Source organism: Tasmannia lanceolata, unplaced genomic scaffold (assembly GCF_043159265.1).
Source record: "Tasmannia lanceolata isolate RefF3 unplaced genomic scaffold, GAP_Taslan_0.1 ptg000008l, whole genome shotgun sequence".
NCBI lineage: Eukaryota > Viridiplantae > Streptophyta > Magnoliopsida > Canellales > Winteraceae > Tasmannia > Tasmannia lanceolata.
The window spans coordinates 48,526,549-48,547,343 of record NW_027518685.1 but is presented as its reverse complement, the minus strand read 5'-3'; the positions used below and the strand labels follow the sequence as shown (position 1 = coordinate 48,547,343).

The 20,795-nt window shown below is 39.4% G+C and overlaps 1 protein-coding gene across 5 annotated transcripts; it reads left to right on the top strand.

Moving 5' to 3' along the window:
• The first annotated feature begins 18,484 nt into the window (after window positions 1-18,484).
• Window positions 18,485-20,442, top strand: LOC143883627 (uncharacterized). 5 transcript variants are annotated; one of them, XM_077386970.1, is made up of 5 exons: window positions 18,485-18,811; window positions 18,895-19,136; window positions 19,517-19,553; window positions 19,643-19,868; window positions 19,952-20,442. In XM_077386970.1, exons 1-5 carry the CDS (start codon window positions 18,626-18,628, stop codon window positions 20,017-20,019), a joined length of 759 nt encoding a protein of 252 aa, XP_077243085.1. In that variant the 5' UTR covers window positions 18,485-18,625; the 3' UTR covers window positions 20,020-20,442. The 5 variants fall into 5 exon arrangements, with proteins under 5 accessions (XP_077243085.1, XP_077243084.1, XP_077243088.1 ...); XM_077386969.1 differs by having other exon boundaries at window positions 19,949-20,442; XM_077386973.1 differs by lacking the exon at window positions 19,517-19,553.
• Window positions 20,443-20,795: the final 353 nt, after the last annotated feature.

Below are 20,795 nucleotides of genomic sequence, written 5' to 3'. Positions count from 1 at the left end.
AAACTGTTGAAACAGTCAATCCCATCTAGGTCGGTGTCTTAGTTGAGTTAGGCATAAGTAGCTTAGCTTAGGTGCACCGAACTACGTCGACTCTGATCCCAGTGAGGCTTGGGTACGTAGGCAGCTTGGATGTTTGATGGCATACCAACCGCGAGTTGGCTCCACAACAAATTGTGGGGTTTTGTATATTAATTTTCTTGTAAATGCTTAATTAAATCACTTACGACTTTTCATGAAATTAGAATCTTAGGAGAACTTGCACCTAGATTGAATTCAAACAAATTAAGGAATCAAGATACACATTTAGGATCCATAATGAAATTAGATCATAGGATGCATGTCACATAGATAGCACATTAACTAAGAGTTGAATGAGCCATTTAAAATAAATTTAAAAGAGTTAGCTTTTGGAATTGAAGACCGATTATCGGGCAGGAATGGTGCATGTGGTGGATAACTCCCCATACCTTCCATTCTTGTAACCAGGTAGCGAGTCTAGATTTCTGGTTAATTATGGGTCCTAAATCCCACATCTAGGTGGCGACTCTGTCAGTCTCTTTTGTGTGGAATTCGGATTACCTTAGTGATCCCAAGTTCACATAAAAGATGAATTAAAACCAATAATAAAATGCACACGCCAATCGCATGGGTACGAGAGACCAAGAGAGAGCGTGGCGGCTCGCGCCCCACCCCTCTCGCGGGATCGGGTCCCACAGTTTGGCGACTATGCTGGGGACCACCTAACTTCATTAAAATTTCAAAAGATAATTCATTTGAATTTATTTTAATTGGCTCATAAAAACTCTATCTCTTTTATGTTTGCTAGATTAGTTTGTTTGTCTTATTTTATTTTCTCATCACATTATACTCAAACTTAATCTAACAAAACCTGAAGGCATCATAGATTGCGCAAACTTATTGCACACACTTACATCACTTGCATCTAAACCCTTGCATCTCACATGCACACACATCCTATTATAGGAACCCGGAGTGTTATCTAGCATGGTTGACTGGGATTTCATCACCTGGTGCCTCTGTGCTAGAGAAGCATTCCACCCTTAGCCTAGTACCTTTATGGTACGTAAACGAATCTCTTGTTCACGTACTGATACGCCGGACACTGGTACAGTATATCGAACATGGATTCGCGCTAAGGGGACTCTTGGCCTTACCCCTAGATTAACCCACACATCATGTAGTATACGAACACATGTGCATCACGTGTGTGAGCCTAGCTTAGGATATCCTACCCATTTGTGTCTAGATTAGGCCGTAGTCCATCTTCCAATGGCTACGATCGGTCCTTAGGTACACAAACAAAGTCATGAGTCGAGATCATATCTCCACTCCGCTAGATTAGGATTAGGGTTTGATGCCTTCAGGTAGCACTGATAAAATGTGCGAAGATTAAAAGTTTTCCCTTTGGGGTTAGGATATAAATCCCGTCATTTTCAAAGATTTCATAGGATTAATCATTCATGATCTATCCGTTGAAAGTAATCCTATGTAATCTCATCTAATCTTTTGATCGTGTGTCTATCGTTCGTCTCTTGTGTGATTCAATTATATCTTTATTCCCTTTCTCAATTGGCAAAAATTATGTTACGATCATTTGATTGTGCAATCTTGATGATCTGATCAGGCCTGTACTTTTAGTCTTCTCTTGCTCTAAGGGCAACCTTGTTCATGTATATTTTGCTAAGTCCTTCAGAGTCCGCTCTCATAATCCTTGAACTAGAGGAATTCCCCTATACGAATCTATCATCATTGTCATGTCTTGGTCCTTTAGGATTCATTCTATTGTCTCAATTACTTGCTTAAATGTGTAATCTTTTTTCAGTCATTGAGAATGAACACTCCTTGAATGTCAAGCTCATATACCGTTCTTATTGTTTCCATGTCAGGACTGTTCACAGCTGAAAAATCCAGAAAAGCTTCTTGGGCTTGAATCCATTCGTGGTCAGTGAGGAAGCTAATTCCCCATCTTCTTTAGAAGCGTCTCTAATCCTCTCCTTCCATATTCATGGCAGACTCTATGAAAAATTCACAGCTCTCTTACATCATGGAAGCCTTGGCCCAGCTCGTCCAACAGATGAAGGAAGAAAATTAATTCATCAAAGCTCAACTTACTGAGAAATTTGGTCCGACCACTGTTGTTTCTAAAGGCAAAAATCCGAGTCTCTCCATGGTTATGGGTTCGGAAGAACTAATTGTGAACCTCTCTAGACAAATGGCTGCGCTAACAGAAGAAGTTCATCAGATGAAGCAACAAATGCAAACCTGGTATTGTCAGTCCCAAAGTTCGGAGCATTTCGCGGACAAAAATACCAAAGTCCAGGATGTTGTTACCAGAAACTCTGTCTCTCAGCACCAGCAGGATTCTGTTGGGCCCTTAATTCTTGAATATGACCAAGAGCCACCATCTGAAACTCCTAAAAGAGAATTCACCGACTTGCCGATCTTGTGACCTGATGCTTTGAAATGGTTGCTCAAGGAAAGAATGATAACACTATTGGGATCAGAGCCTGTTCCTAATCCTCTTCCCAGTCCCAGGACCTTCCAAATGAAAGAATTTTGTGATTATCATTTACGTCAGGGTCATGCAACTGATAAATGCCTCAGCTTGAAATATGATATTCAAGACCTTATAGACATGGGGCTCCTCGACCCTCAAAATCTTTTGTCAAGCGGCGAAGCTCCATCCTTTCCTGATGACCGCAAACCGTGGTTTGAGCAAATGAAGAGAAAGTCTCGCGATAATCGCAACCAGCAATGCACAATGATGGGTCGAAATATATTGAGCCCGGTCTCCATAGGTCAGGAAATCAAAGTGGCCACAACACATGGGGCTTATAACGGGGGCAATTGTACTTCAAAAAATATCAACAAGCTACAGAACCCTATGATATTCAAATATAATCAATCAGGGATTGCAGCTCAGCAAAAGCCCGATAGGGAATTCACCCCTCTCCCTCTTCCCCCAACTGAGATGCTCAAGGAATGTCTAGCCTCAGGTCGCATAACCCTACCCGACATTAGAGTTCTTCCTAATCCTTTACCAGCAAATTGGCGAACAGATCAACGCTGCGAATACCATAGAAATTCCGGCCATCTCACTGATAATTGCATTGCCCTAAAATTCAGAATCCAGAGGTTACTTGACAATACGTTCGAGCCAAGACCCGATACTACCAATAACCCATTACCGAATCGTGCAGTACTTCCGCCAGCCGATCGCAATGCTTAGATAACTGAGGGTTCAAAGGTGCACAGGTCCGGTTGCAATGAAAAGAATCAGAAGTTGAAAGTACCAGTTGTGAGCCAGCTTTCGCCGAGCCTCCGAAGCTGGAAAGTTGCAGCAGTTAAAGTTTTAGTCATTTACTATTTTATGTTGAGTCAGTCATCATGGTCAGTACAATTGTTGAATCTGGTCTTACAGTTCAAGGTCAATGCCTAGTCCAGGCGAATTATCTTTTGCTTTTCTTTTATTGAGAGTTGTGAATCCTGAGCATGTTCAGGATAGGTCGTCAGATATAAGAGCTTTCTCTTTAAATAAAATTTGAAGTCCCAATAATTCATTTGTGTCTGTTTCTTAAGTATGCTTCTGATCTTAAAGTAAGACTCCCTCCTCAAATGAGGACAAAATTGGCGAAACTCCACTTGAGTCACGACAATTACTTGAACAAGAGGAGGAGCGCCAATCCCAGCCTTTCAAAGATGAAATTGAAGTGGTAAGCACTGGCACTGAAACTTTGATTCAGTAAATGCCGATGAAAAGTACATTACCCTCTGAAGAGTGTGAAGAATTGATAAACTTATTTCAAGAATAAGAAGATTGTCTAGAAAAGCTACAACCGATACCAGGGGCAAGACATAGATCGAAAGCTCAAGAGAATGAAGAAAGTGAGAGACATATGCTATACAAGGGGCATAGAGTGTAAACAACTTTCATATTTCCAATCAATGACCTTGGTTCTCAAATTCATAACATAAAGCCAACAAATTCAAGATAAGAAGTTCAAGAGCAAGCATGGAAAAGTGATCATCAGATATCAAGAGTTACAAATCCATAGATGGAGGATGTCAAAGAACAAGTTTCGCTCTATGAAAGTCGAAAGCACGTATTAGAATCTTGAAAGAAGAAGATCCATTATCTCTTACCTGGAAATGCCGTCAAACTTCGAAAGAAGGAAAAAAAAAAGAAATAATAAAAAAGAGAACTCGTCAACCTAGATCGATTCCCAATTTGAACATCGGAAGGCCTCCTTTGGCCGAATAAATCCCAAAATCAGAACCCAACGTCAAAAGAATACCGGTTTGCAAACCCTTCGAGCCTGAATAAAATTTTCTTGAAAACCCATCAAACTAGGGGCATCCGCCTCGAACTACGCGAGACCTGATCCCTACACTGGGGTACATAGGCAGCTCGGTTAAACCGAGTTCGGTCGATTCAAAAAAAAGAAAAGAAATTCAATCCTTTCAAAAAAAAAAAGAGGGATAAGTTCCAAAAGAAGAGAAATCAATTATTCCAGAAAGAAAAGAAAAAATAAAAACCAATTAACCTTCAAACAATTTATCTTCAACCTAGGTGCATTCGCCCTGAACTACACACGACCTGATTCCTACCTTGGGATATGTAGGCAACCTGTTCACAGGTTTGGTAGAAATCTTTATTGAGCCTTAAGCCATTCTTTGAAAAGCCCTATCCTACCTATAAAGTCCTTCCGATGTTCAGAATTAATAATCTAGGTCCCGAGACACAAAAAATGAAAAAAAAAAAAAAAAAAAAACAGAACGGAGTTTGAAGATCTGCTAGACTGAAAACCTAAAAGGGCAGTCCAGGCAAAATTTAAGATCATTCCCCTGCTAAGTTGAAAACCCGAAAGGGCGTCTTAGGCAAAAGCTAAGGGGATAGCCTGCTGGATAGAAAACCTAGAAAGGCGGTTCAGGCAAAAGTTAAGGCTAGCACGGTCCGCCAAGTTAAAAACCCTGAAGAGGTGACTTGGTCACGGTAAAAGAATCATTATAAGAAGGCTACAGCCGGTATCAAGACTGAAGATCAACTGAAGTTCAAGCAAATTCAAGTGACATCCTCAAAACTGGGGGCATTGAAGCTAAGCAATCTTAGGGGTCGTAATTAAATCCTTGAGGCGTTACTGTTTTAAGGAAAAAGTCCAGTGTTTACCAATTGAAAAAAAAAACATTCCTCGAAAGGATAGACTTACCAAATAAAACGTTAACTAAGTCAGAAGCATTACTGTGTCTGTCAGTGTAGTTAGTCAATCTTTGTCATTCTATGTTCACTCTTTCAGAGCTGCTCAATCCTTTGAGTAGTGCCTTTTATCTAAGTTTTCTCTTTAGAAAGAGTCAATCGTCGTTCTTATGTCCAAATGATGCAACTATCTTGATGAAGGAGGCCCGGCCTCGGCAGCTCCCTGTGATCGTATGAAAGAGCTCGGTAATCTAGTCAAACAGCTTCATTTCAAAGAAGATCAGCTCAGAAGAATTCAGAAGTAGAAACATCGGAAAGCCCAGCTTCCGTAAAAAAATCATACCCCAGGAAGGCACCTTAAGCTTGGAAGAGCCTCAGATGCTGTGGACCCCGATCCGAGGACTGTGCCGAGGGACGTGAGATCCCTCCTGCAATCCTCTAAATCTCCACAAAGTGAAGGAGAGCTCTACCAGGGAACTCTCGAAACTGTTGCCACCCTCACAGCATAGCATGAGTGGCGATATAAAAAGAAAGAGATACATCCTGATCCGGAGCCAGGGCTCGAAACCAAGATATATCTAAAAATAACTCAGAGTCGCCATCCATGGATGCCCATGGAACCAAAACAAATACTCTGTTTGCAATGGATAACCAGAGATACAAAAGGTCCGTGCCTGATGACGAATGGAGAAGGTCCGAAGAGCGCCCCCAATTCGCCCGAGTGCGAACACTTGGTCTCTTATGCCATTTTTCATTAACTTCGAAGAAGTTTGGGTAAAAAATCATGTGAAATGGGAACAAATATCCCCGAGTGAACGTCTACCTAATCATGCATGACTCGGGGATGAAATAATAAACACACATAAAGTAAGATAAAAGATGTGTCACCTAATGACAACTAGGTTATGAGTGACATGCCTAACAGGTGTCTAAGTTCTGGTGGACAAACACATGCATGCTACAGCTACAGGTATAAAGTCTGCGCATGAAAGTAAGAAAACATAGCAAAACACACAACATAACAAAACAACAAATCCTAAGACTCTAAACGATTTAGCCTGAGTCCTCGGATGGTTTGATGTTCATCCAAAGAAGCCTACGTATCCCCGCCTCCACGAGAATCAAGGCAACGTAGTTCTTCGCGCCTATTCTAAGCTAGGATGCCTAAGACACCTAGACCTCTATCTTAGACTCGATCTAAAAGACCGGACTAGTTATTAAAGCTTCTTGAACGATTATTTAAATTCCAGTGAATTGTAGATTTTAGGACACCCTATATGCCCTAACTAAATGCAGGTTAGCCCTAAGCTAATGCAGGTGGTTCCTACAACCTAAGTGTAACTAGGCTGTGCGTCCTAAGGAAAATAATGGGATCACTAGCGTATCCAAGACCTAGTCATCAGTCGGCGATGTGAATCGCCAACTGACCGGACGGAGGCGCTCCTAGCTAGGACAAACTCCTAACTCTAACACAAACACACAACAAGCACACAACAAAAGACATAAAACTCTCTATCTAGGACAAAGTCCTAACTCTAGAGGAAGATCTTTTCGAAAAACAATATTTTGGAAGATTTTAATATTTTTTAAAAGGGTTAAAAGATTTATTTACAAAGTTTGGCTGGACCTGGGATAAGAATCCCAAGCTGCACTACGTACCTCGTGGAAGAGGATCAAGCCAACGTAGTTCGAAACGAACTCTCCTAACTAAAACCTAACACTTCAAATGATTTAACGGTTTTAATATTTTTCCAATGTTTTTTATATATTTTTTTAAGTTTTCAAATGTTTTTGAATTTCAAATTTATAATGTTTTTGGATTTTAAAGCTTTTCCAATGCTCTAGACCTTTAAATGCTTTCAATCTTAAAGGGAACACGCAAGTAACACCACAAACTAGGGCAAAGCCCTAAATCTAAAGGGGAAACCCCAAATTAGCAACTAGCGTCTCAAAGAGACAAACCACAACAAGAAAGATAGTGCCCCAAGAACAGAGAAAACAATCTAAGATCTCAAGCAGGAAAGCTTCAATAAGACTGAGTTAGTCTCGAATGGAAAAACTCCTAACTAAAAACACTAGGGGGGAGTACAAATGAGTCAGAGACTCTCTAATAACACTACCAAGTCAAAGACTTGCTCTAAAAGAGGAGACCACTCTAACATGAGGCTAGGTAAGCCTCCTAAAGGGAAAACTCTCTATATGAGACAATGCTTGTCTCCGAGACACAAATGACGTAAACAAGGGTTCTGATGAGACTGAGCAAGTCTCATATATACAAAGGAGGAGTATGCTACTTGGACTGAGCAAGTCCCCTAAGGATGAGCTTGGGCTAGCGCCTTCATCGCTCTTTTTAGGAAATAAAAAAAAAAAAAAGAATGATAATGAGGGTAGTTAACGAGGGGGGCAGAAATGAAAAATGAGTTAGAGAAGCCTAAAGAAAACAAGAGGGAAAGAGACTTTCTCTTCAATCTAATGATGGGATCAAGTGAATAACAGTGAGCTGATATCCCTTTGAAATGAGCAGCCCTATTTCAATGAAAAGTGCTATGATTTCCTAATGTGTGGGACGTGTAGGTACATCCAACAGAATACCAAAACTGAAAATAGGTAGACTTCTAAAGGGATGATTTCCAAGGGTTCCTCATCATTAAAACACTTGGCTCGAAGAGGTGAAAGAGAAACGTGATATGCCGATGGGAATCCACACGAGGGAGAGAGCCATCGCAATACAATCATCCCTACATCAAATTTGGGCCAATCTACAGAGTTAATTCTAACCCTTCTATAAATGATATCAACAAATGGGCCTTGGGAGGAGATCTCTCTCCATTTCCCTAGGAAAAGTACATGGCCATGTCCAAATTTCAATGGTGCCCCAACTTATGCTGCAAGCTTCTTTGAGGATCTATTACCGACTTTGAAAAATCAGAGAAATAAATGAAGACAGAATCAATGAAGCGATCAAAGGATAGGGGGCACAATATCGGAAGGCTAGCATCAGCACCACCATGCTCATACAATAGTACTCAACCTAATCTATCTCTTTTACGAATCATGAAAACTAACAAAAAAAGACTAGATAAACTAAATTAATCGAAGAAAACCAAGTCAGATAACCCCAAATGACAAAACATGGTAATTGCAATATCAAAACTACAGGTATTCTGCTTCATTAATTGCATTCTACCCAAATTATCAAGCAGCAAGTGTATAATGTGAGTATCCATGTAAATCAAACAACTATCCTAAGAGAAAACTTCGACCCTAACGGAATGCTCAAATTCTAAAGGAGAAGATGTAATGATTTAAAACAGGAAGTGCCCCATTCTCATGAAGTGAGGAGATGGATTAGACTAATATGATTTATAAAGAATTAAAGCAACTAACACCAACAGACAAAGGCATCATCTGTTGGTGCTATTGAGCTCGGCAGTGTCCATGAATCTAACTCCTCTCCTTGTTTAGCCTGGTTACAAACCCACTCCATTTTGCAAACTTTAGGAGAAGAGAAATAAATAAAATAAAATAAAAAAATGACACACCTTCTTAGTAGAGCTTTACCTGCTGGGCAGATTTGCTTGGAGCTTTGGTGACAAAGATGAGATGGTGTCGGGCAACTGAGCTCCTCTCCTTCCCCTGATTTTCGAACGAAAGTTTCTTCCCAGCTCTAACTTTCCTTAAAAAAAATCTTTCTATGATTTAGCAGTTCCCCTTTTTTTTTTTTTTAAACTGATTTTATTTCTTCGATCCAAAAATTTTTCAAAAGGAAAACGACCAGGGCCGAGCCAAATCTCAGATTTAGGGAAGGTAGAAATTGAATTCGGGTCGGAATGGAGAAGATGAAATGATCGAGGGTTTGATGAGGTTTTGGTGGTAAGGAAGGTGGCTGAGGCAGAGGAGAGAAGAAAATGGGAATGGGGTTTGAGCTAGCTCTAATTGGAGCTTCAAGATGAAGTAATCGGTAGTGGTGGGGAGATTTGGCCGGAGCTCCAGCGGGAGAGAGGTCGGAGAAGAGAGGGCAGAAAATTTCAAAAGGGGGTAGGGTGGGATTGATGTGGGTTTTTTTTTTGAAATGGGTTGGAGATGGTGGTGGAAGGAGGAGAAGAGGTTGTCGGATTTAATGGAGGTTGGCCGGAGTAGATGGGTTTGGAATGGGGTAGTGGGTTTTGCCGAGAGATGGGAATGGGGTGGTGGCCAGAGATGGGTGGAGGAAATGAGGGAAATAATGGTGAAGCTCTGGTTCTGGTGGCTGAAGAAGAAGAAAAAGAAGGAAAAGCGTGGAGGTGGAGATGGAGAAGTGGCGGTGGGGATGGGGATTCGTGACTTACCAGAGATGAGGAACGGCCGGGGAGATGACAACTCCCTCTCCTCGCTCTCTGCAAATTTCTCTTCCCTTCTCTCTGCTACGGCCGGAGTCACCGGAGGAAAAATAGAGAAAAAGGAAGAAGAAGATGGGGAAGGATTCGGCCGGAGATGGTGGTGGTGGTTGAGAGGCTTTGGTGGTCAGAGGATGAAGAGGGTTTGGGTTTAATGGAGGTGGTGGTGTAGACGGAGGTGATCGATCGGAGCTCCGGTAGTGATGCCGGAGAAGGAAGTTGAAACTCCTCTCTTCTCTCTCTGCTTCTCTGCAATTTTCTATGAAAATCCCTTCTTTTTTTTTCCTTGCTTCGATGGCTTTCCTCTTTATACAAAGGAAAAATACATATTTAAGCCCGCCCCTTTTCTACCTGGACAGCCACCTCTAGTGCTCCTTTTTTGTAACTTCATTCTGCAAAGGGGTGGCCCAGGGAGAAAACGAGAAATGATATACTTGTACCCCCAAACCTTCCAGGACATTCCCCTTGGCAAATTTAGGCCAACTATTATTCTATAAGAGGCGGCCCAGGTAGAAAACAAGAGGAAAAAATTTGCAAAAATATCTTCTCTCTTTTTTATCTCGACCCTCCAAATTACCTTTTTCTTTCAAGGGCTGAGATCAAAAGAAACATAACCAACTAAGATTCCCTCTAACTAATCCTAGTCCTAATCACTCACTAACCTAGCTTAGGGCTTAATGGTGACTTGGAGGAGAAGAAAAGCATCTTCGCAAATTACGAAATTGCCCTAGTTCAGGATAATACACCCCCTAATTACATTACACATTAATCTGTATACCCCTATATCTTCCTGGACAACCCATTACGGAAAATTTGAACTAGATTTCTAAGCTCACGCGCACCCCTATTTCTGGCTAAGTCGCCAGCCTTATTCCTAAACTACACTACTCTACAAACATCGTCTGTTTGCTAGGCAAACCGCGGCGGATCCGGACGAAAATTTACGGGGACCTAAATGAGACCTTAACCTATTCTAGGAACAAATTTAGGACATTAAAACACTAGTTTAATAAGGTTTCTACCCTAACGACTCTATTAGGGTTCGGTCAAAATGGGGTGTCTACAGATGCAATGGTGGTTGAGCCAATTTCTCAGAAAGATGAACCATTAAAATTCAGAATCTCCTTCCAGTTAGTTAAATACTATCCTGGTCAAGAAATGTTTATCTAAACACCTGTCAAGAGGCAAATCCCACTTTTCCATGTTAATATCCAAGAGAGCCGTTGTTCTAGATTACCAATTTCAAGTATCTTGTTCAAGGTTTCAGTTATCAAAATTCCCAGAAGACAAGACCAGTAGTCTCTTTGAGAAAAATCTTGTTGAAGTTTCATAAAAGTGTTCCTAATCCATTCTTGTTAGTAATGGTTCTTCGTTCCTAAGATTTGCCGTTTCATCATTCGTCAAAGTCCTAGTTTCCAATATCTTTGTCGGGCACGATCTATAATATCCCCGATTTCATTGAGTTCAAAAAAAAATCCAAAATTCATCAAATCCAATTCTACGTCAAATTCAAATTCATGAAAAATCTCTAAATTCTTCGTTGTTGAATTCATCAATCAAAGCTATCTCATTTCTTTGAGCCCGTTTGGGAACGGTGTCTCATTTTTCGAGTCCGTTTGGGAATGGTCTCTTATCCTCTTTGAGCATCATATGAATATGGTGTCTCATTTTCTTGAAATCCGTATAAATATGGTATTTCACTCTCTCTGAGTCCGTTTGAAAATGGTCTTTTCTCTTTGAACATCATATAAATGTGATGTCTCATTCCTTGGAATTCGTATAAATACGATATTCCATTATCTCTGAGTTATCTTTGAGCATCATATGAATATGGTGTCTCATTTTCTTGAAATCCGTATAAATACGTCATTTCATTCTCCCTGAGTCCATTTGAAAATGGTCCTTTCTCTTGGAACATCATATAAATGTGATGTCTCATTCCTTGAAATTCGTATAAATACGATATTCCATTGTCCTTGAGTTATCTTTGAGCATCATATGAATATGGTGTCTCATTTTCATGAAATCCGTATAAATACGTCATCTCATTCTCCCTGAGTCCATTTGAAAATGGTCTTTTCTCTTGGAACATCATATAAATGTGATGTCTCATTCCTTGGAATTCGTATAAATACGATATTCTATTGTCCTTGAGTTATCTTGCATCATATGAATATGGTGTCTCATTTTCTTGAAATCCGTATAAATACGTCATTTCATTCTCCCTAAGTCCATTGGAAAATGGTCTTTTCTCTTTGAACATCATATAAATGTGATGTCTCAGTCCTTGGAATTCGTATAAATACGATATTCCATTGTTCCTGAGCTATCTTTGAGCATCATATGAATATGGTGTCTCGTTTTCTGAAAATCCATATAAATACGTCATTTCATTCTCCCGGAGTCTATTTGAAAATGGTCTTTTCTCTTTGAACATCATATAAATGTGATGTCTCATTCCTTGGAATTCGTATAAATACGATATTCCATTGTCCCTGAGTTATCTTTGAGCATCATATGAATATGGTGTCTCGTTTTCTGGAAATCCGTATAAATACGTCATCTCATTCTTCCTGAGTCCATTTGAAAATGGTATTTTCTCTTTGAAAATCATATAAATGTGATGTCTCATTCCTTGGAATTCGTATAAATACGATATTCCATTATCTCTGAGTTATCTTTGGGCATCATATGAATATGGTGTCTCATTTCCTTGAAAGCCGTATAAATACGTTGTTTCATTCTCTCCAAATCCAGACAACCATGGTCTTTTATTCTCTTTGAACATCATACAAATATGATGTCTCATTTCCTTGGAAACCGTAGAAGTACGGTATTTCATTCTCTTCAAATCATTCGAAAATGGTCTCTTGTTCTCTTTGAGCATCATATAAATGTGATGACTCATTTCCGTGAGCTCCGTATAAATACGGTATTTCATTCTCTTCGAGTCTATACAACTATGGTCTCTTATCCTCTTGAAGCATCATATAAATGTGATGTCTCATTTCCCTCCGAATATCCATTTGAAAATGGTATCCCATTCCTTCAGTGCCTGTTCGAAAACGGCGCCGCATCGGGATTTCTTACTGCATTCCAATTCTAGGATTTCATCTAGGGTCTTGCATTATATTAGGTTGCATTGTGTTTAGGGAGTCCTTTGTCGATTAAAGCTACGCAAAATGGCACTGTCACTTTGGCTTTGGTATTCGATGACTACCTCATCTCTACCAAAGAGGGGCATCTGTAGACACCCCCATTTTGCTCTGCCTTAATCAATAAAGAAATTAGTATTTTTTTATCGGTTATCCAATGTCTTTCCTTTCCGCGTCTGTCTGTTACATTTCTAAATATTTTTGGTCGTTTCTGTCGTGTTTTGCATGTTCCCGCTAAAGTGTCGAGAAGAGTTATTCAGAAAAATCCAAACCAGAGAGAATTGGGACCCTTTTGGTGGGCCCGCATTGAGCATTTGGATTAAATTTGGATCGAGAAAGTTGGCCCATATAAGAAATATTCAAGTTATCTTTGAAGTTTATCATGGATGTTAACGATCAAATTTTATAGGAATAAGTGTGCCCAACATGGAGTGGAGTTCACTAAGTTGAAGCAAGCGGACCTGCCTAAAATTTCGATGAATGGATCTCATGGAAAATTCGGCCAAGGAATAGGCCTAGCATTTGGTTGAGGGATTTAAAATGGAGTGGCCCACTAAATATGCGTGGGGCCCACCCAAGGTAATTCAATCTTATTCTTCGGGGTCCGTATGAAAATCTAACGGAAAAGATTTGTTGGCCACCAATTAAACCTTATGGAGTGATTTAAGAGGTGGTGTAACCGATCCACATTGCAGCCTATCAATTGGACGGCCAAGATCAGCTTGCGGCAATGGATTAGAGGATCGAATCATTTATAGGGCAGCCCATTGAAATGGATGGTTTGGATCAGTCCATGGGATTGATTTACGAGGGCGCAACCCAATTTGTCGTGGGGTATTAAATAGATGGCTAGGATCAGTTTTTAAGGATCGGATAGAATCATATGGGCATAAGGCAAATTGCTAAGTCAGTGTACGTGGGAATTCAAAATCTGCATGTAAGCTAGGTGTGACTTCATATAATTTCTCTCTAGAAGATGCTGTTGATATCCCATCCCGTGAAAGTTCCAATTATAATATTTAGAAGTGGAACCAATTACTTTTGTTGCATGTATTGCGTGGTCACTAAGGAGTTAAAAGGAAACTTGGCATATGCCAATTACGGGGAGTTACTATATTTTTTTTTTTTTAAGACAAGAAAGTCGATGGTATGGGCCAACGAATTAGGCATGCATGGGAGAATATTGGGCTACTTTCCATGAGGGGAGAGGGATATATTGGGCCTTTTCTATTCGCTTGAGGGGGAGAGGATTTTCGGTTTTGGCTAGGGGAGGAGAGGTAGAAAAGATGGAGAAGATTCTGAGAAACAAAATAGAGTCTCTGGGTTGCTTTGCTTGAGACTCTTCTCCTCATCTTCCTCAAAGAAAGTTTCTCCTTATCTCTCGATCTCACCATCCCACGTTCTATCTCTTACTCTCTGTTTTCACTTTTCCTCTCTCGTGTTCTATCTATCAATCTCGCAAACTCTATCTCTCTCTAATATCTCACGCTCCTTGCAGCCCCCATTCATCTCCCATATATCTCTTTTCTCAACAGGCAAGGCAACCCTCTTATCTTCCTCATCCACGCCTTCTCTGTTTCAATAGAAAAAAAACAGAGTTTCGGTTTCTTTCCATTTTCACAAAACAACTGAAGAGCAGAGTCTCGATTTTTTCTAAAAAAATATATACATAATAAAAACAGAGTATCGTGTCCTCTGTGTTCCTCTTTTTCTCGTTATCTCTCTCTCTCTCTCTTTCTCTCTCTCTTTCTATATACTCCTCCCTATCTCTCTACTAATCCTTGTTAAAAAAAAAAAACAAAAAAAGAAGAAGAAGAGAACAAGGAAAAAAAACAGAGTGTCTCACACTCTGTTTTTTTCTCTCATTTCTCTCTCTCTCTCTCTTACTCTCTCTTGGCCTCTCTCTCATCCTTAGGGCACTCGTTAGAAAAACCTTTTAACTAATCAGTTGAAGAAGTTTTTCAAGCAAAACACCATTTAGGACCCCACGACTGAGGCAGAGTATATCGCCGTATGAGATATAGTGAGAAAGAGAGAGGCAGTATGGCTGCGAGAGTTCTGGTATGGACTCGGTTTGTTCACTCTGTTAGTATGCCCATTATGTTGTAGACAAGAAGGTATATTGTGAGTGGGCCAAGAAGGTAGTAGTTGTCACCCCCCGTAGGACTCAACTCAGTAGATGCGGAATGGAGAATGGACTTGCACATATTAGATGTGATTAGAAATATGATGATTTGACAGTCATCTTCAAGGTTACATCTCGATGGAGACCACTGATCCAATGTGATTTTAGTTATTGGCTACCGAGCAAAATCGTCGTGAGGCCTATTATTGGGTTCTATAGGATCGACTGTCGGATCCCTGTAATGATCCCACTCACAACTCGAATGACCCATTTATATCCTTTAGATAAGGGTCCCGCATTTGCTAGATTGCACAGACGGACTAGATTCGTCGCATTTTATGCGAGGGAACAGATTTATGTAGTTCCTTTGGTGTATACTCATCGTAGGACGCATTTGGAATACCCAAAGAGTTAATTGTTAACTTAAGGATATTTGAGAATTATAGATAGAGTTTTTATCCCTTGGATGTGAGGAAATAAGTTTATTTGATTAGAAAATTAAATAACAAGTGTGTATTCAGCTTTTAGACCTGTTTTATTAAAACAGTCATAACTCTTTGAACTTTTGGCCAAAATAAGTGTGTAAGTACTCGTTTTGAACAACTTTGAAAGGGCTAACACTTTGGAGTTTATGAATTTTCCAGATTCAGCCATCTAACAGTCGAAAAATGAAATTAGAAATTGGCCAACAGCTTTGTAGCAAGAATGCACCTACATCATGGTGGGCCCCACATGCAAAAATGCCCAGCCCAAGCAGACTAGATTTTTCTAATGTTGGGAACATGCCCAATGATAGTAGGAAAGCTCCATAGGTTTTCTCTTTTTGTTGGTTTCTAATATACAAAGTCTAATTGACCAGTTTTCCCAATTTGAGTAAAATTGTGGGAGAAATTTTAATAATTTTTAAAAGTAGGAAACCAACTTTATATAAACCATCATAGAACCGTTTTGGAGGCTAACAAATGATGAAAAATTCGTGCTCCCTCCTTTAAAAAAATCAAAGACTATCTCTCTCTTCTACTCTCAAGTTTTTCTCTCTTTATTTTCTTATTTCTCAATTCTAGTTCAAATTGTTTTGAGAAAGCCTAAAGTTCAATCAAGAAAATTCAAATTCCCATCTAAAGGTACTGATATAGATCAATACATATGTTTGAAGAAAAGTTCCTCAACTTCCCTTCGTGCAATTCAAAAAAATCCATCGCTTCAACTTGCGGGTCTGCGGCACTGAGATCGATCGTGGCCGTTTGAAGAGTAGATCAAACAAAAGCTGTTATTGCGGACAACCACAAAGGTAATTATTCTAATTTTTGTATCTTATGCTTTTAATTATATCACCATTAGATCATCTAGACCCTAAGATCCTGGGCTAACAGTCGAAATCGACCAAAAAAATTTTGTTCTACTCAATTTCTAGTTCCGCTGCGCGTAGCTTTTTCGCCCAAGGATGAAAACCCTTCCAACAAAAATATCAAGAATACTCCTAAGTTATAAAAATGACAAATACCACCATGACATAAAAATGATCAAAATATGTTTTATCAGGTAAAAATGATCAGAATACTCCTGCATCATAGAAAATTACCAAAATACCCATGTATTGGGTGAAAATGACAAAAATACCCTTGAGCCATTGAAAATAACTAAAATACCGTTATGGCATCAAATGACCAAAATACCCCCATGTAGGGTAAAATAACTAGAATACCCTGAGTCATAGAAAATGACAAAAATACCCTCACGACATTAAAAAAATATCAAAATACGCCATATCGAGTAAAAAATGACTAGAATACTCCCACATCTAATGACCAAAATACCCCTTAATGGTAAGTAGATTACACCGAGCTGGTTTACCTTGAAATGGATTACTCCCTCATATTTACCATCACTGGAACATACCCGAAGTGAAATTCAAAATTTTTCTAAATATGATATTCACCCGGATATGTTACTGGTAGGATGCAAATTAGCTGGCTCTATTAAAACGATAATGTATCTGGCCTCCATTTAAAACGAAAATTTGCTGTACAAATTATAATATTTCTTCAATGTTTCCGCAACACGTGTAGAAAAATAGTTATAAATCTACGTTTATAAATGGCAAATGACGTGTTCAAATAACGTTTTGCAGTACATTGCATCAGGCACCACTTTGTCCATATTCCAGTAAGAATCCAACAAATTTCCTTTCATTATATATTATTCGATTTATTTTCTTTAATATTTTTGTTATTATTACTTCGTTTACACAGTTTTTATTCGACTATTAATATCAGCACGACAATGTTTTGATAATGGAGCTAACTCGTCTTGCTTTACTTTGTTTAAACAGCTGTCAAAGGTTACTGCAATTGAGATTGAGCCTCTAGCTTAATGGTCAATGCTTTGTTCTTAACCTCGAGGCCACAGGGTAATCTAGCTTACCTACCAAAAAAACAGGGCTTTTGCAGTTACTCTAGGCTCACAATAAAATAAAATAAACAAGAGCATTGTAATATAACGTGAATGGTCTTGTTATCAAAACATAGTCGTGGGAACATAGTAATGGTTTACTAAAAGTAAAGACGGAGAATCAGTGAACAAAAATAAGTTTTCTTAGACTCTGTTCGGATGCCGGGTTTTTTTTTTCCTGGGATTTATGTGGGTAAAGGTAGGAGACAAAAGAGGGGATAAGCATTAATTAGAGAAAGATATTATGATGAGTGGAGAGAGAGGGTAGAGAGAGAAAGAGAGAACACCCTTTTCAAGACAAGATTTTACTGATGTCAGCAAGAAAAAGCTGATGTGACCACTAAACCTTTACCCACATAAATCCTGGGAACAAAAAAAACCCGGCATCCAAATAGAGAGAACACCCTTTTCACGGGTGGAAGTTAGCGAGAGAGACGCCAAAAAGGAGAGAAAAGCAAAAGGGAAAACACATGAAAAAAAAAAAAAGAGAAAAGCTAAGGAGAGAGAGAGAGAGAAAGAGAGAGAGAGAGAGGACTTTGACCAATCTCTTGACAGTCCAAAGTCCATGGGTGGTAGCGACACTAATGATTTAGTTTCAGGGTTTTAATAATGGGTTTTAATATTAGCGTGGTTCTCATTGGGTGCCGGTTAAAAAACAATTAAGCCCTTACGAGAGCGCCGCTAAACACGGGATTATTAGAGAGGAAATGCAATTTTGATGTGGATTTTGGGGCTTTGAACGTCCAGATTTTGGAGTGTTCGAATGCTTTTGATGTGAGTTTTTTTGGGCTTTGAACGGCGAGAATGGATGGTTTGAACCGAGGCCTCTGAAAACCAACAACCACAAACAAGGATTCCAGGGGTTGTTTTGAGATTTTCAAGCTGTTATTTAATCGTGGAAGGGCGAGCCAAGCTTTACAAGAATAGGTATTGCTAGAGGAAGGTCAAGGTATCTTCTTCTAGAATATACACCGAAAGATATCCTATTTTTCTACAAAGGGCTATAAGGACAAAAGGCATATACACCAACCTTTCCGTATATTATAATAAAAAAGTAAATGCAAGAGATGAAATAGAAGGTTGATGACAGCGAAGCAGATATCCGCACCCAATATAAATAGTATACAAAGGGTTGCAAAAATAGAAAAAGAAAATATTTCTCTTCATTTCATTGGTGGCTGGGCTCCTGCTACTGTTTGTCGTGGGAACCACTCTCTGCCACCACCACCATCACCCTCTCTCTTTATTTTCTCTCCCTATCAAAATCATTCCTTTTTATATTTTCTTCCCTCTTCGTTTCGTTATGTCTTCTCAACAAAGGCAATTCCAGATGGGTGTGGACACAACATATACAAAAATCTTTGTGGGAGGGTTGGCTTGGGAGACTAAGAGAGAATCGATGAGGCGTTATTTTGAGCAGTTTGGGGAGATTCAAGAGGCCGTGGTTATCACCGATAAGAATACGGGAAGATCTAAGGGATACGGCTTTGTAAGTCTACTTCTTCTTTCTCTTTTCTTTGTTTCTTTTCTTTTGATTCATTCTTTTTTCATTTTTTTTGTTTGCTATTTTAGGTGACCTTTAAGGATCAGGATTCAGCTTTTAGAGCTTGTGAGGATCCTTCGCCTGTGATAGATGGAAGAAGAGCCAACTGCAATCTCGCTTCTGTTGGTGCACATCGATCTCGTCCATCCACTCCTCAACCCAACATGGCAGGAATGGGACGGTTCAGATCGGCTCCTCCGGCCTATCACGGCTCATCCTCGACGTACATCAATCAACCCGCTCAATACCCATTTCCTTATTCCTCATACGGGTAACATCAAACCCCCCCAACAGAGAAAAAAAAAAGTAGAGAAATCTACAAGTTCTAATTTGGACGAAATCTATCAAGAACATGCAGTGTGGTAGAAGTTCTTATTCTCTAACTTCTATTTTTGTCATTTTATTCGTAACGCATAATCTTGGGCTCCTTAGATAGGTAATCAAATAATGTTTTTAATGATACCACAATCAAACGGAACGGATGATGCCTAAAAATTATGTTACAAATAAGAAACTAAACAGCTACACATGTTCTTGGTAGTTTTCGTACACATCAATTTCCCTTCTACATTTCCCTGGCTCTTCATTTCTGCTCCCCAAAACAATGACAAACTTTCTTCTTTTCTCTCTTTTCTCCTTTGTTTTTCCCAGGTACTCGGGATATTCACAAGAGAACATGTATCCCGTTGTTAGTGTCTCCCATTTTTCATTTCACAACTAATTCAATAAGGCCCGTAGAAATCTACTGATCAAAATTTGATAATTACATTGATGCAGAACTATTACAATGTATATGAAGGACACCAGTATTCTCCTTACTACACCAACGCCGGGCCGGGGTTTTATCAGAATTTCTATCCTTATTACGCCCAATACTCTCAGAATAATCAGGCATCCGGCTTTGGGACGCAGTATATTCAAATTGTTCAATACCCATATCTGCCACTGCAACAAGTCCGAGCAGGAATCCTTTCGTTACCTGCCCCCGCTGCATCGAATACAGGTCAGATTTATAACCCAAATTCTTTGTAATTCTCTATAGTTTATACGATCCTTGACATCACTTAAATCCACGAAATGCAGCAGGTTTAACTGTGGTAACTTCATCTGGTTCTTCGCAAGCTGAGCCTGCGACTAGCACCGAACATAATTGAACAGTTAAGTTTTCAATTATGGGGATTTTAATTTCTTTCAAAACTATTATCCATAAACAGGAAAATGGGGGACAAAAAAATTAGATTTTTTAAGTATTGAGATTTTCTAGTCTTCCCTGTATGGGAAAAGGATAGCAGATTTGTTCTTCCATTAGGAGAATTGCGGTTTTATAAATTAGAATGATAATCAGATTTGTTTCTGAATTAACCTGAGGCGGACGAATAATTTGAATTTGATTCGACCTTGTTACTGACTTGTCTCCGAACACTTGGCTTTGATTCGGAGAGCGCTTTTATAACTTTGGATCATCCATTGGTAAGAAAAGCAGGCTCGGATAGCTCTGCTGAATAATTTTTAATTTTTTTTGTTGTTTGTTATGTCAACATTCTTGATTAATATTTAAATCAGGATTAGTTAGGATATATGGTGACTCATTGTCACTCTTTTTCATCTATCTTTTTATTCTTCAATTGCTTTTTCTTTTCAGTTTTTACTTTTTTTTGGGGGGGGTGGGGAGGGGGGGAGAGAGAATGTTTGGAATCCGAGGGTCTTGACTCTTGAATAACATTCATGGGCTTTGTTCCTATTTTGCAAAGTTAAGCAGGAGGATACAGAGATTTTTGACATGTTTTGAGGAGACTAGAACGAATCCGAGGTAAGAGAAGGGGTGGTTTTGTTAATCTATCTTCCTTTGGCTAAGTTTGGTTGCAGGTAGTTACCTTGTAGATTAGTGGTATAAGTAGTCAATACGGAGGAGACAAACATTTGATTTACC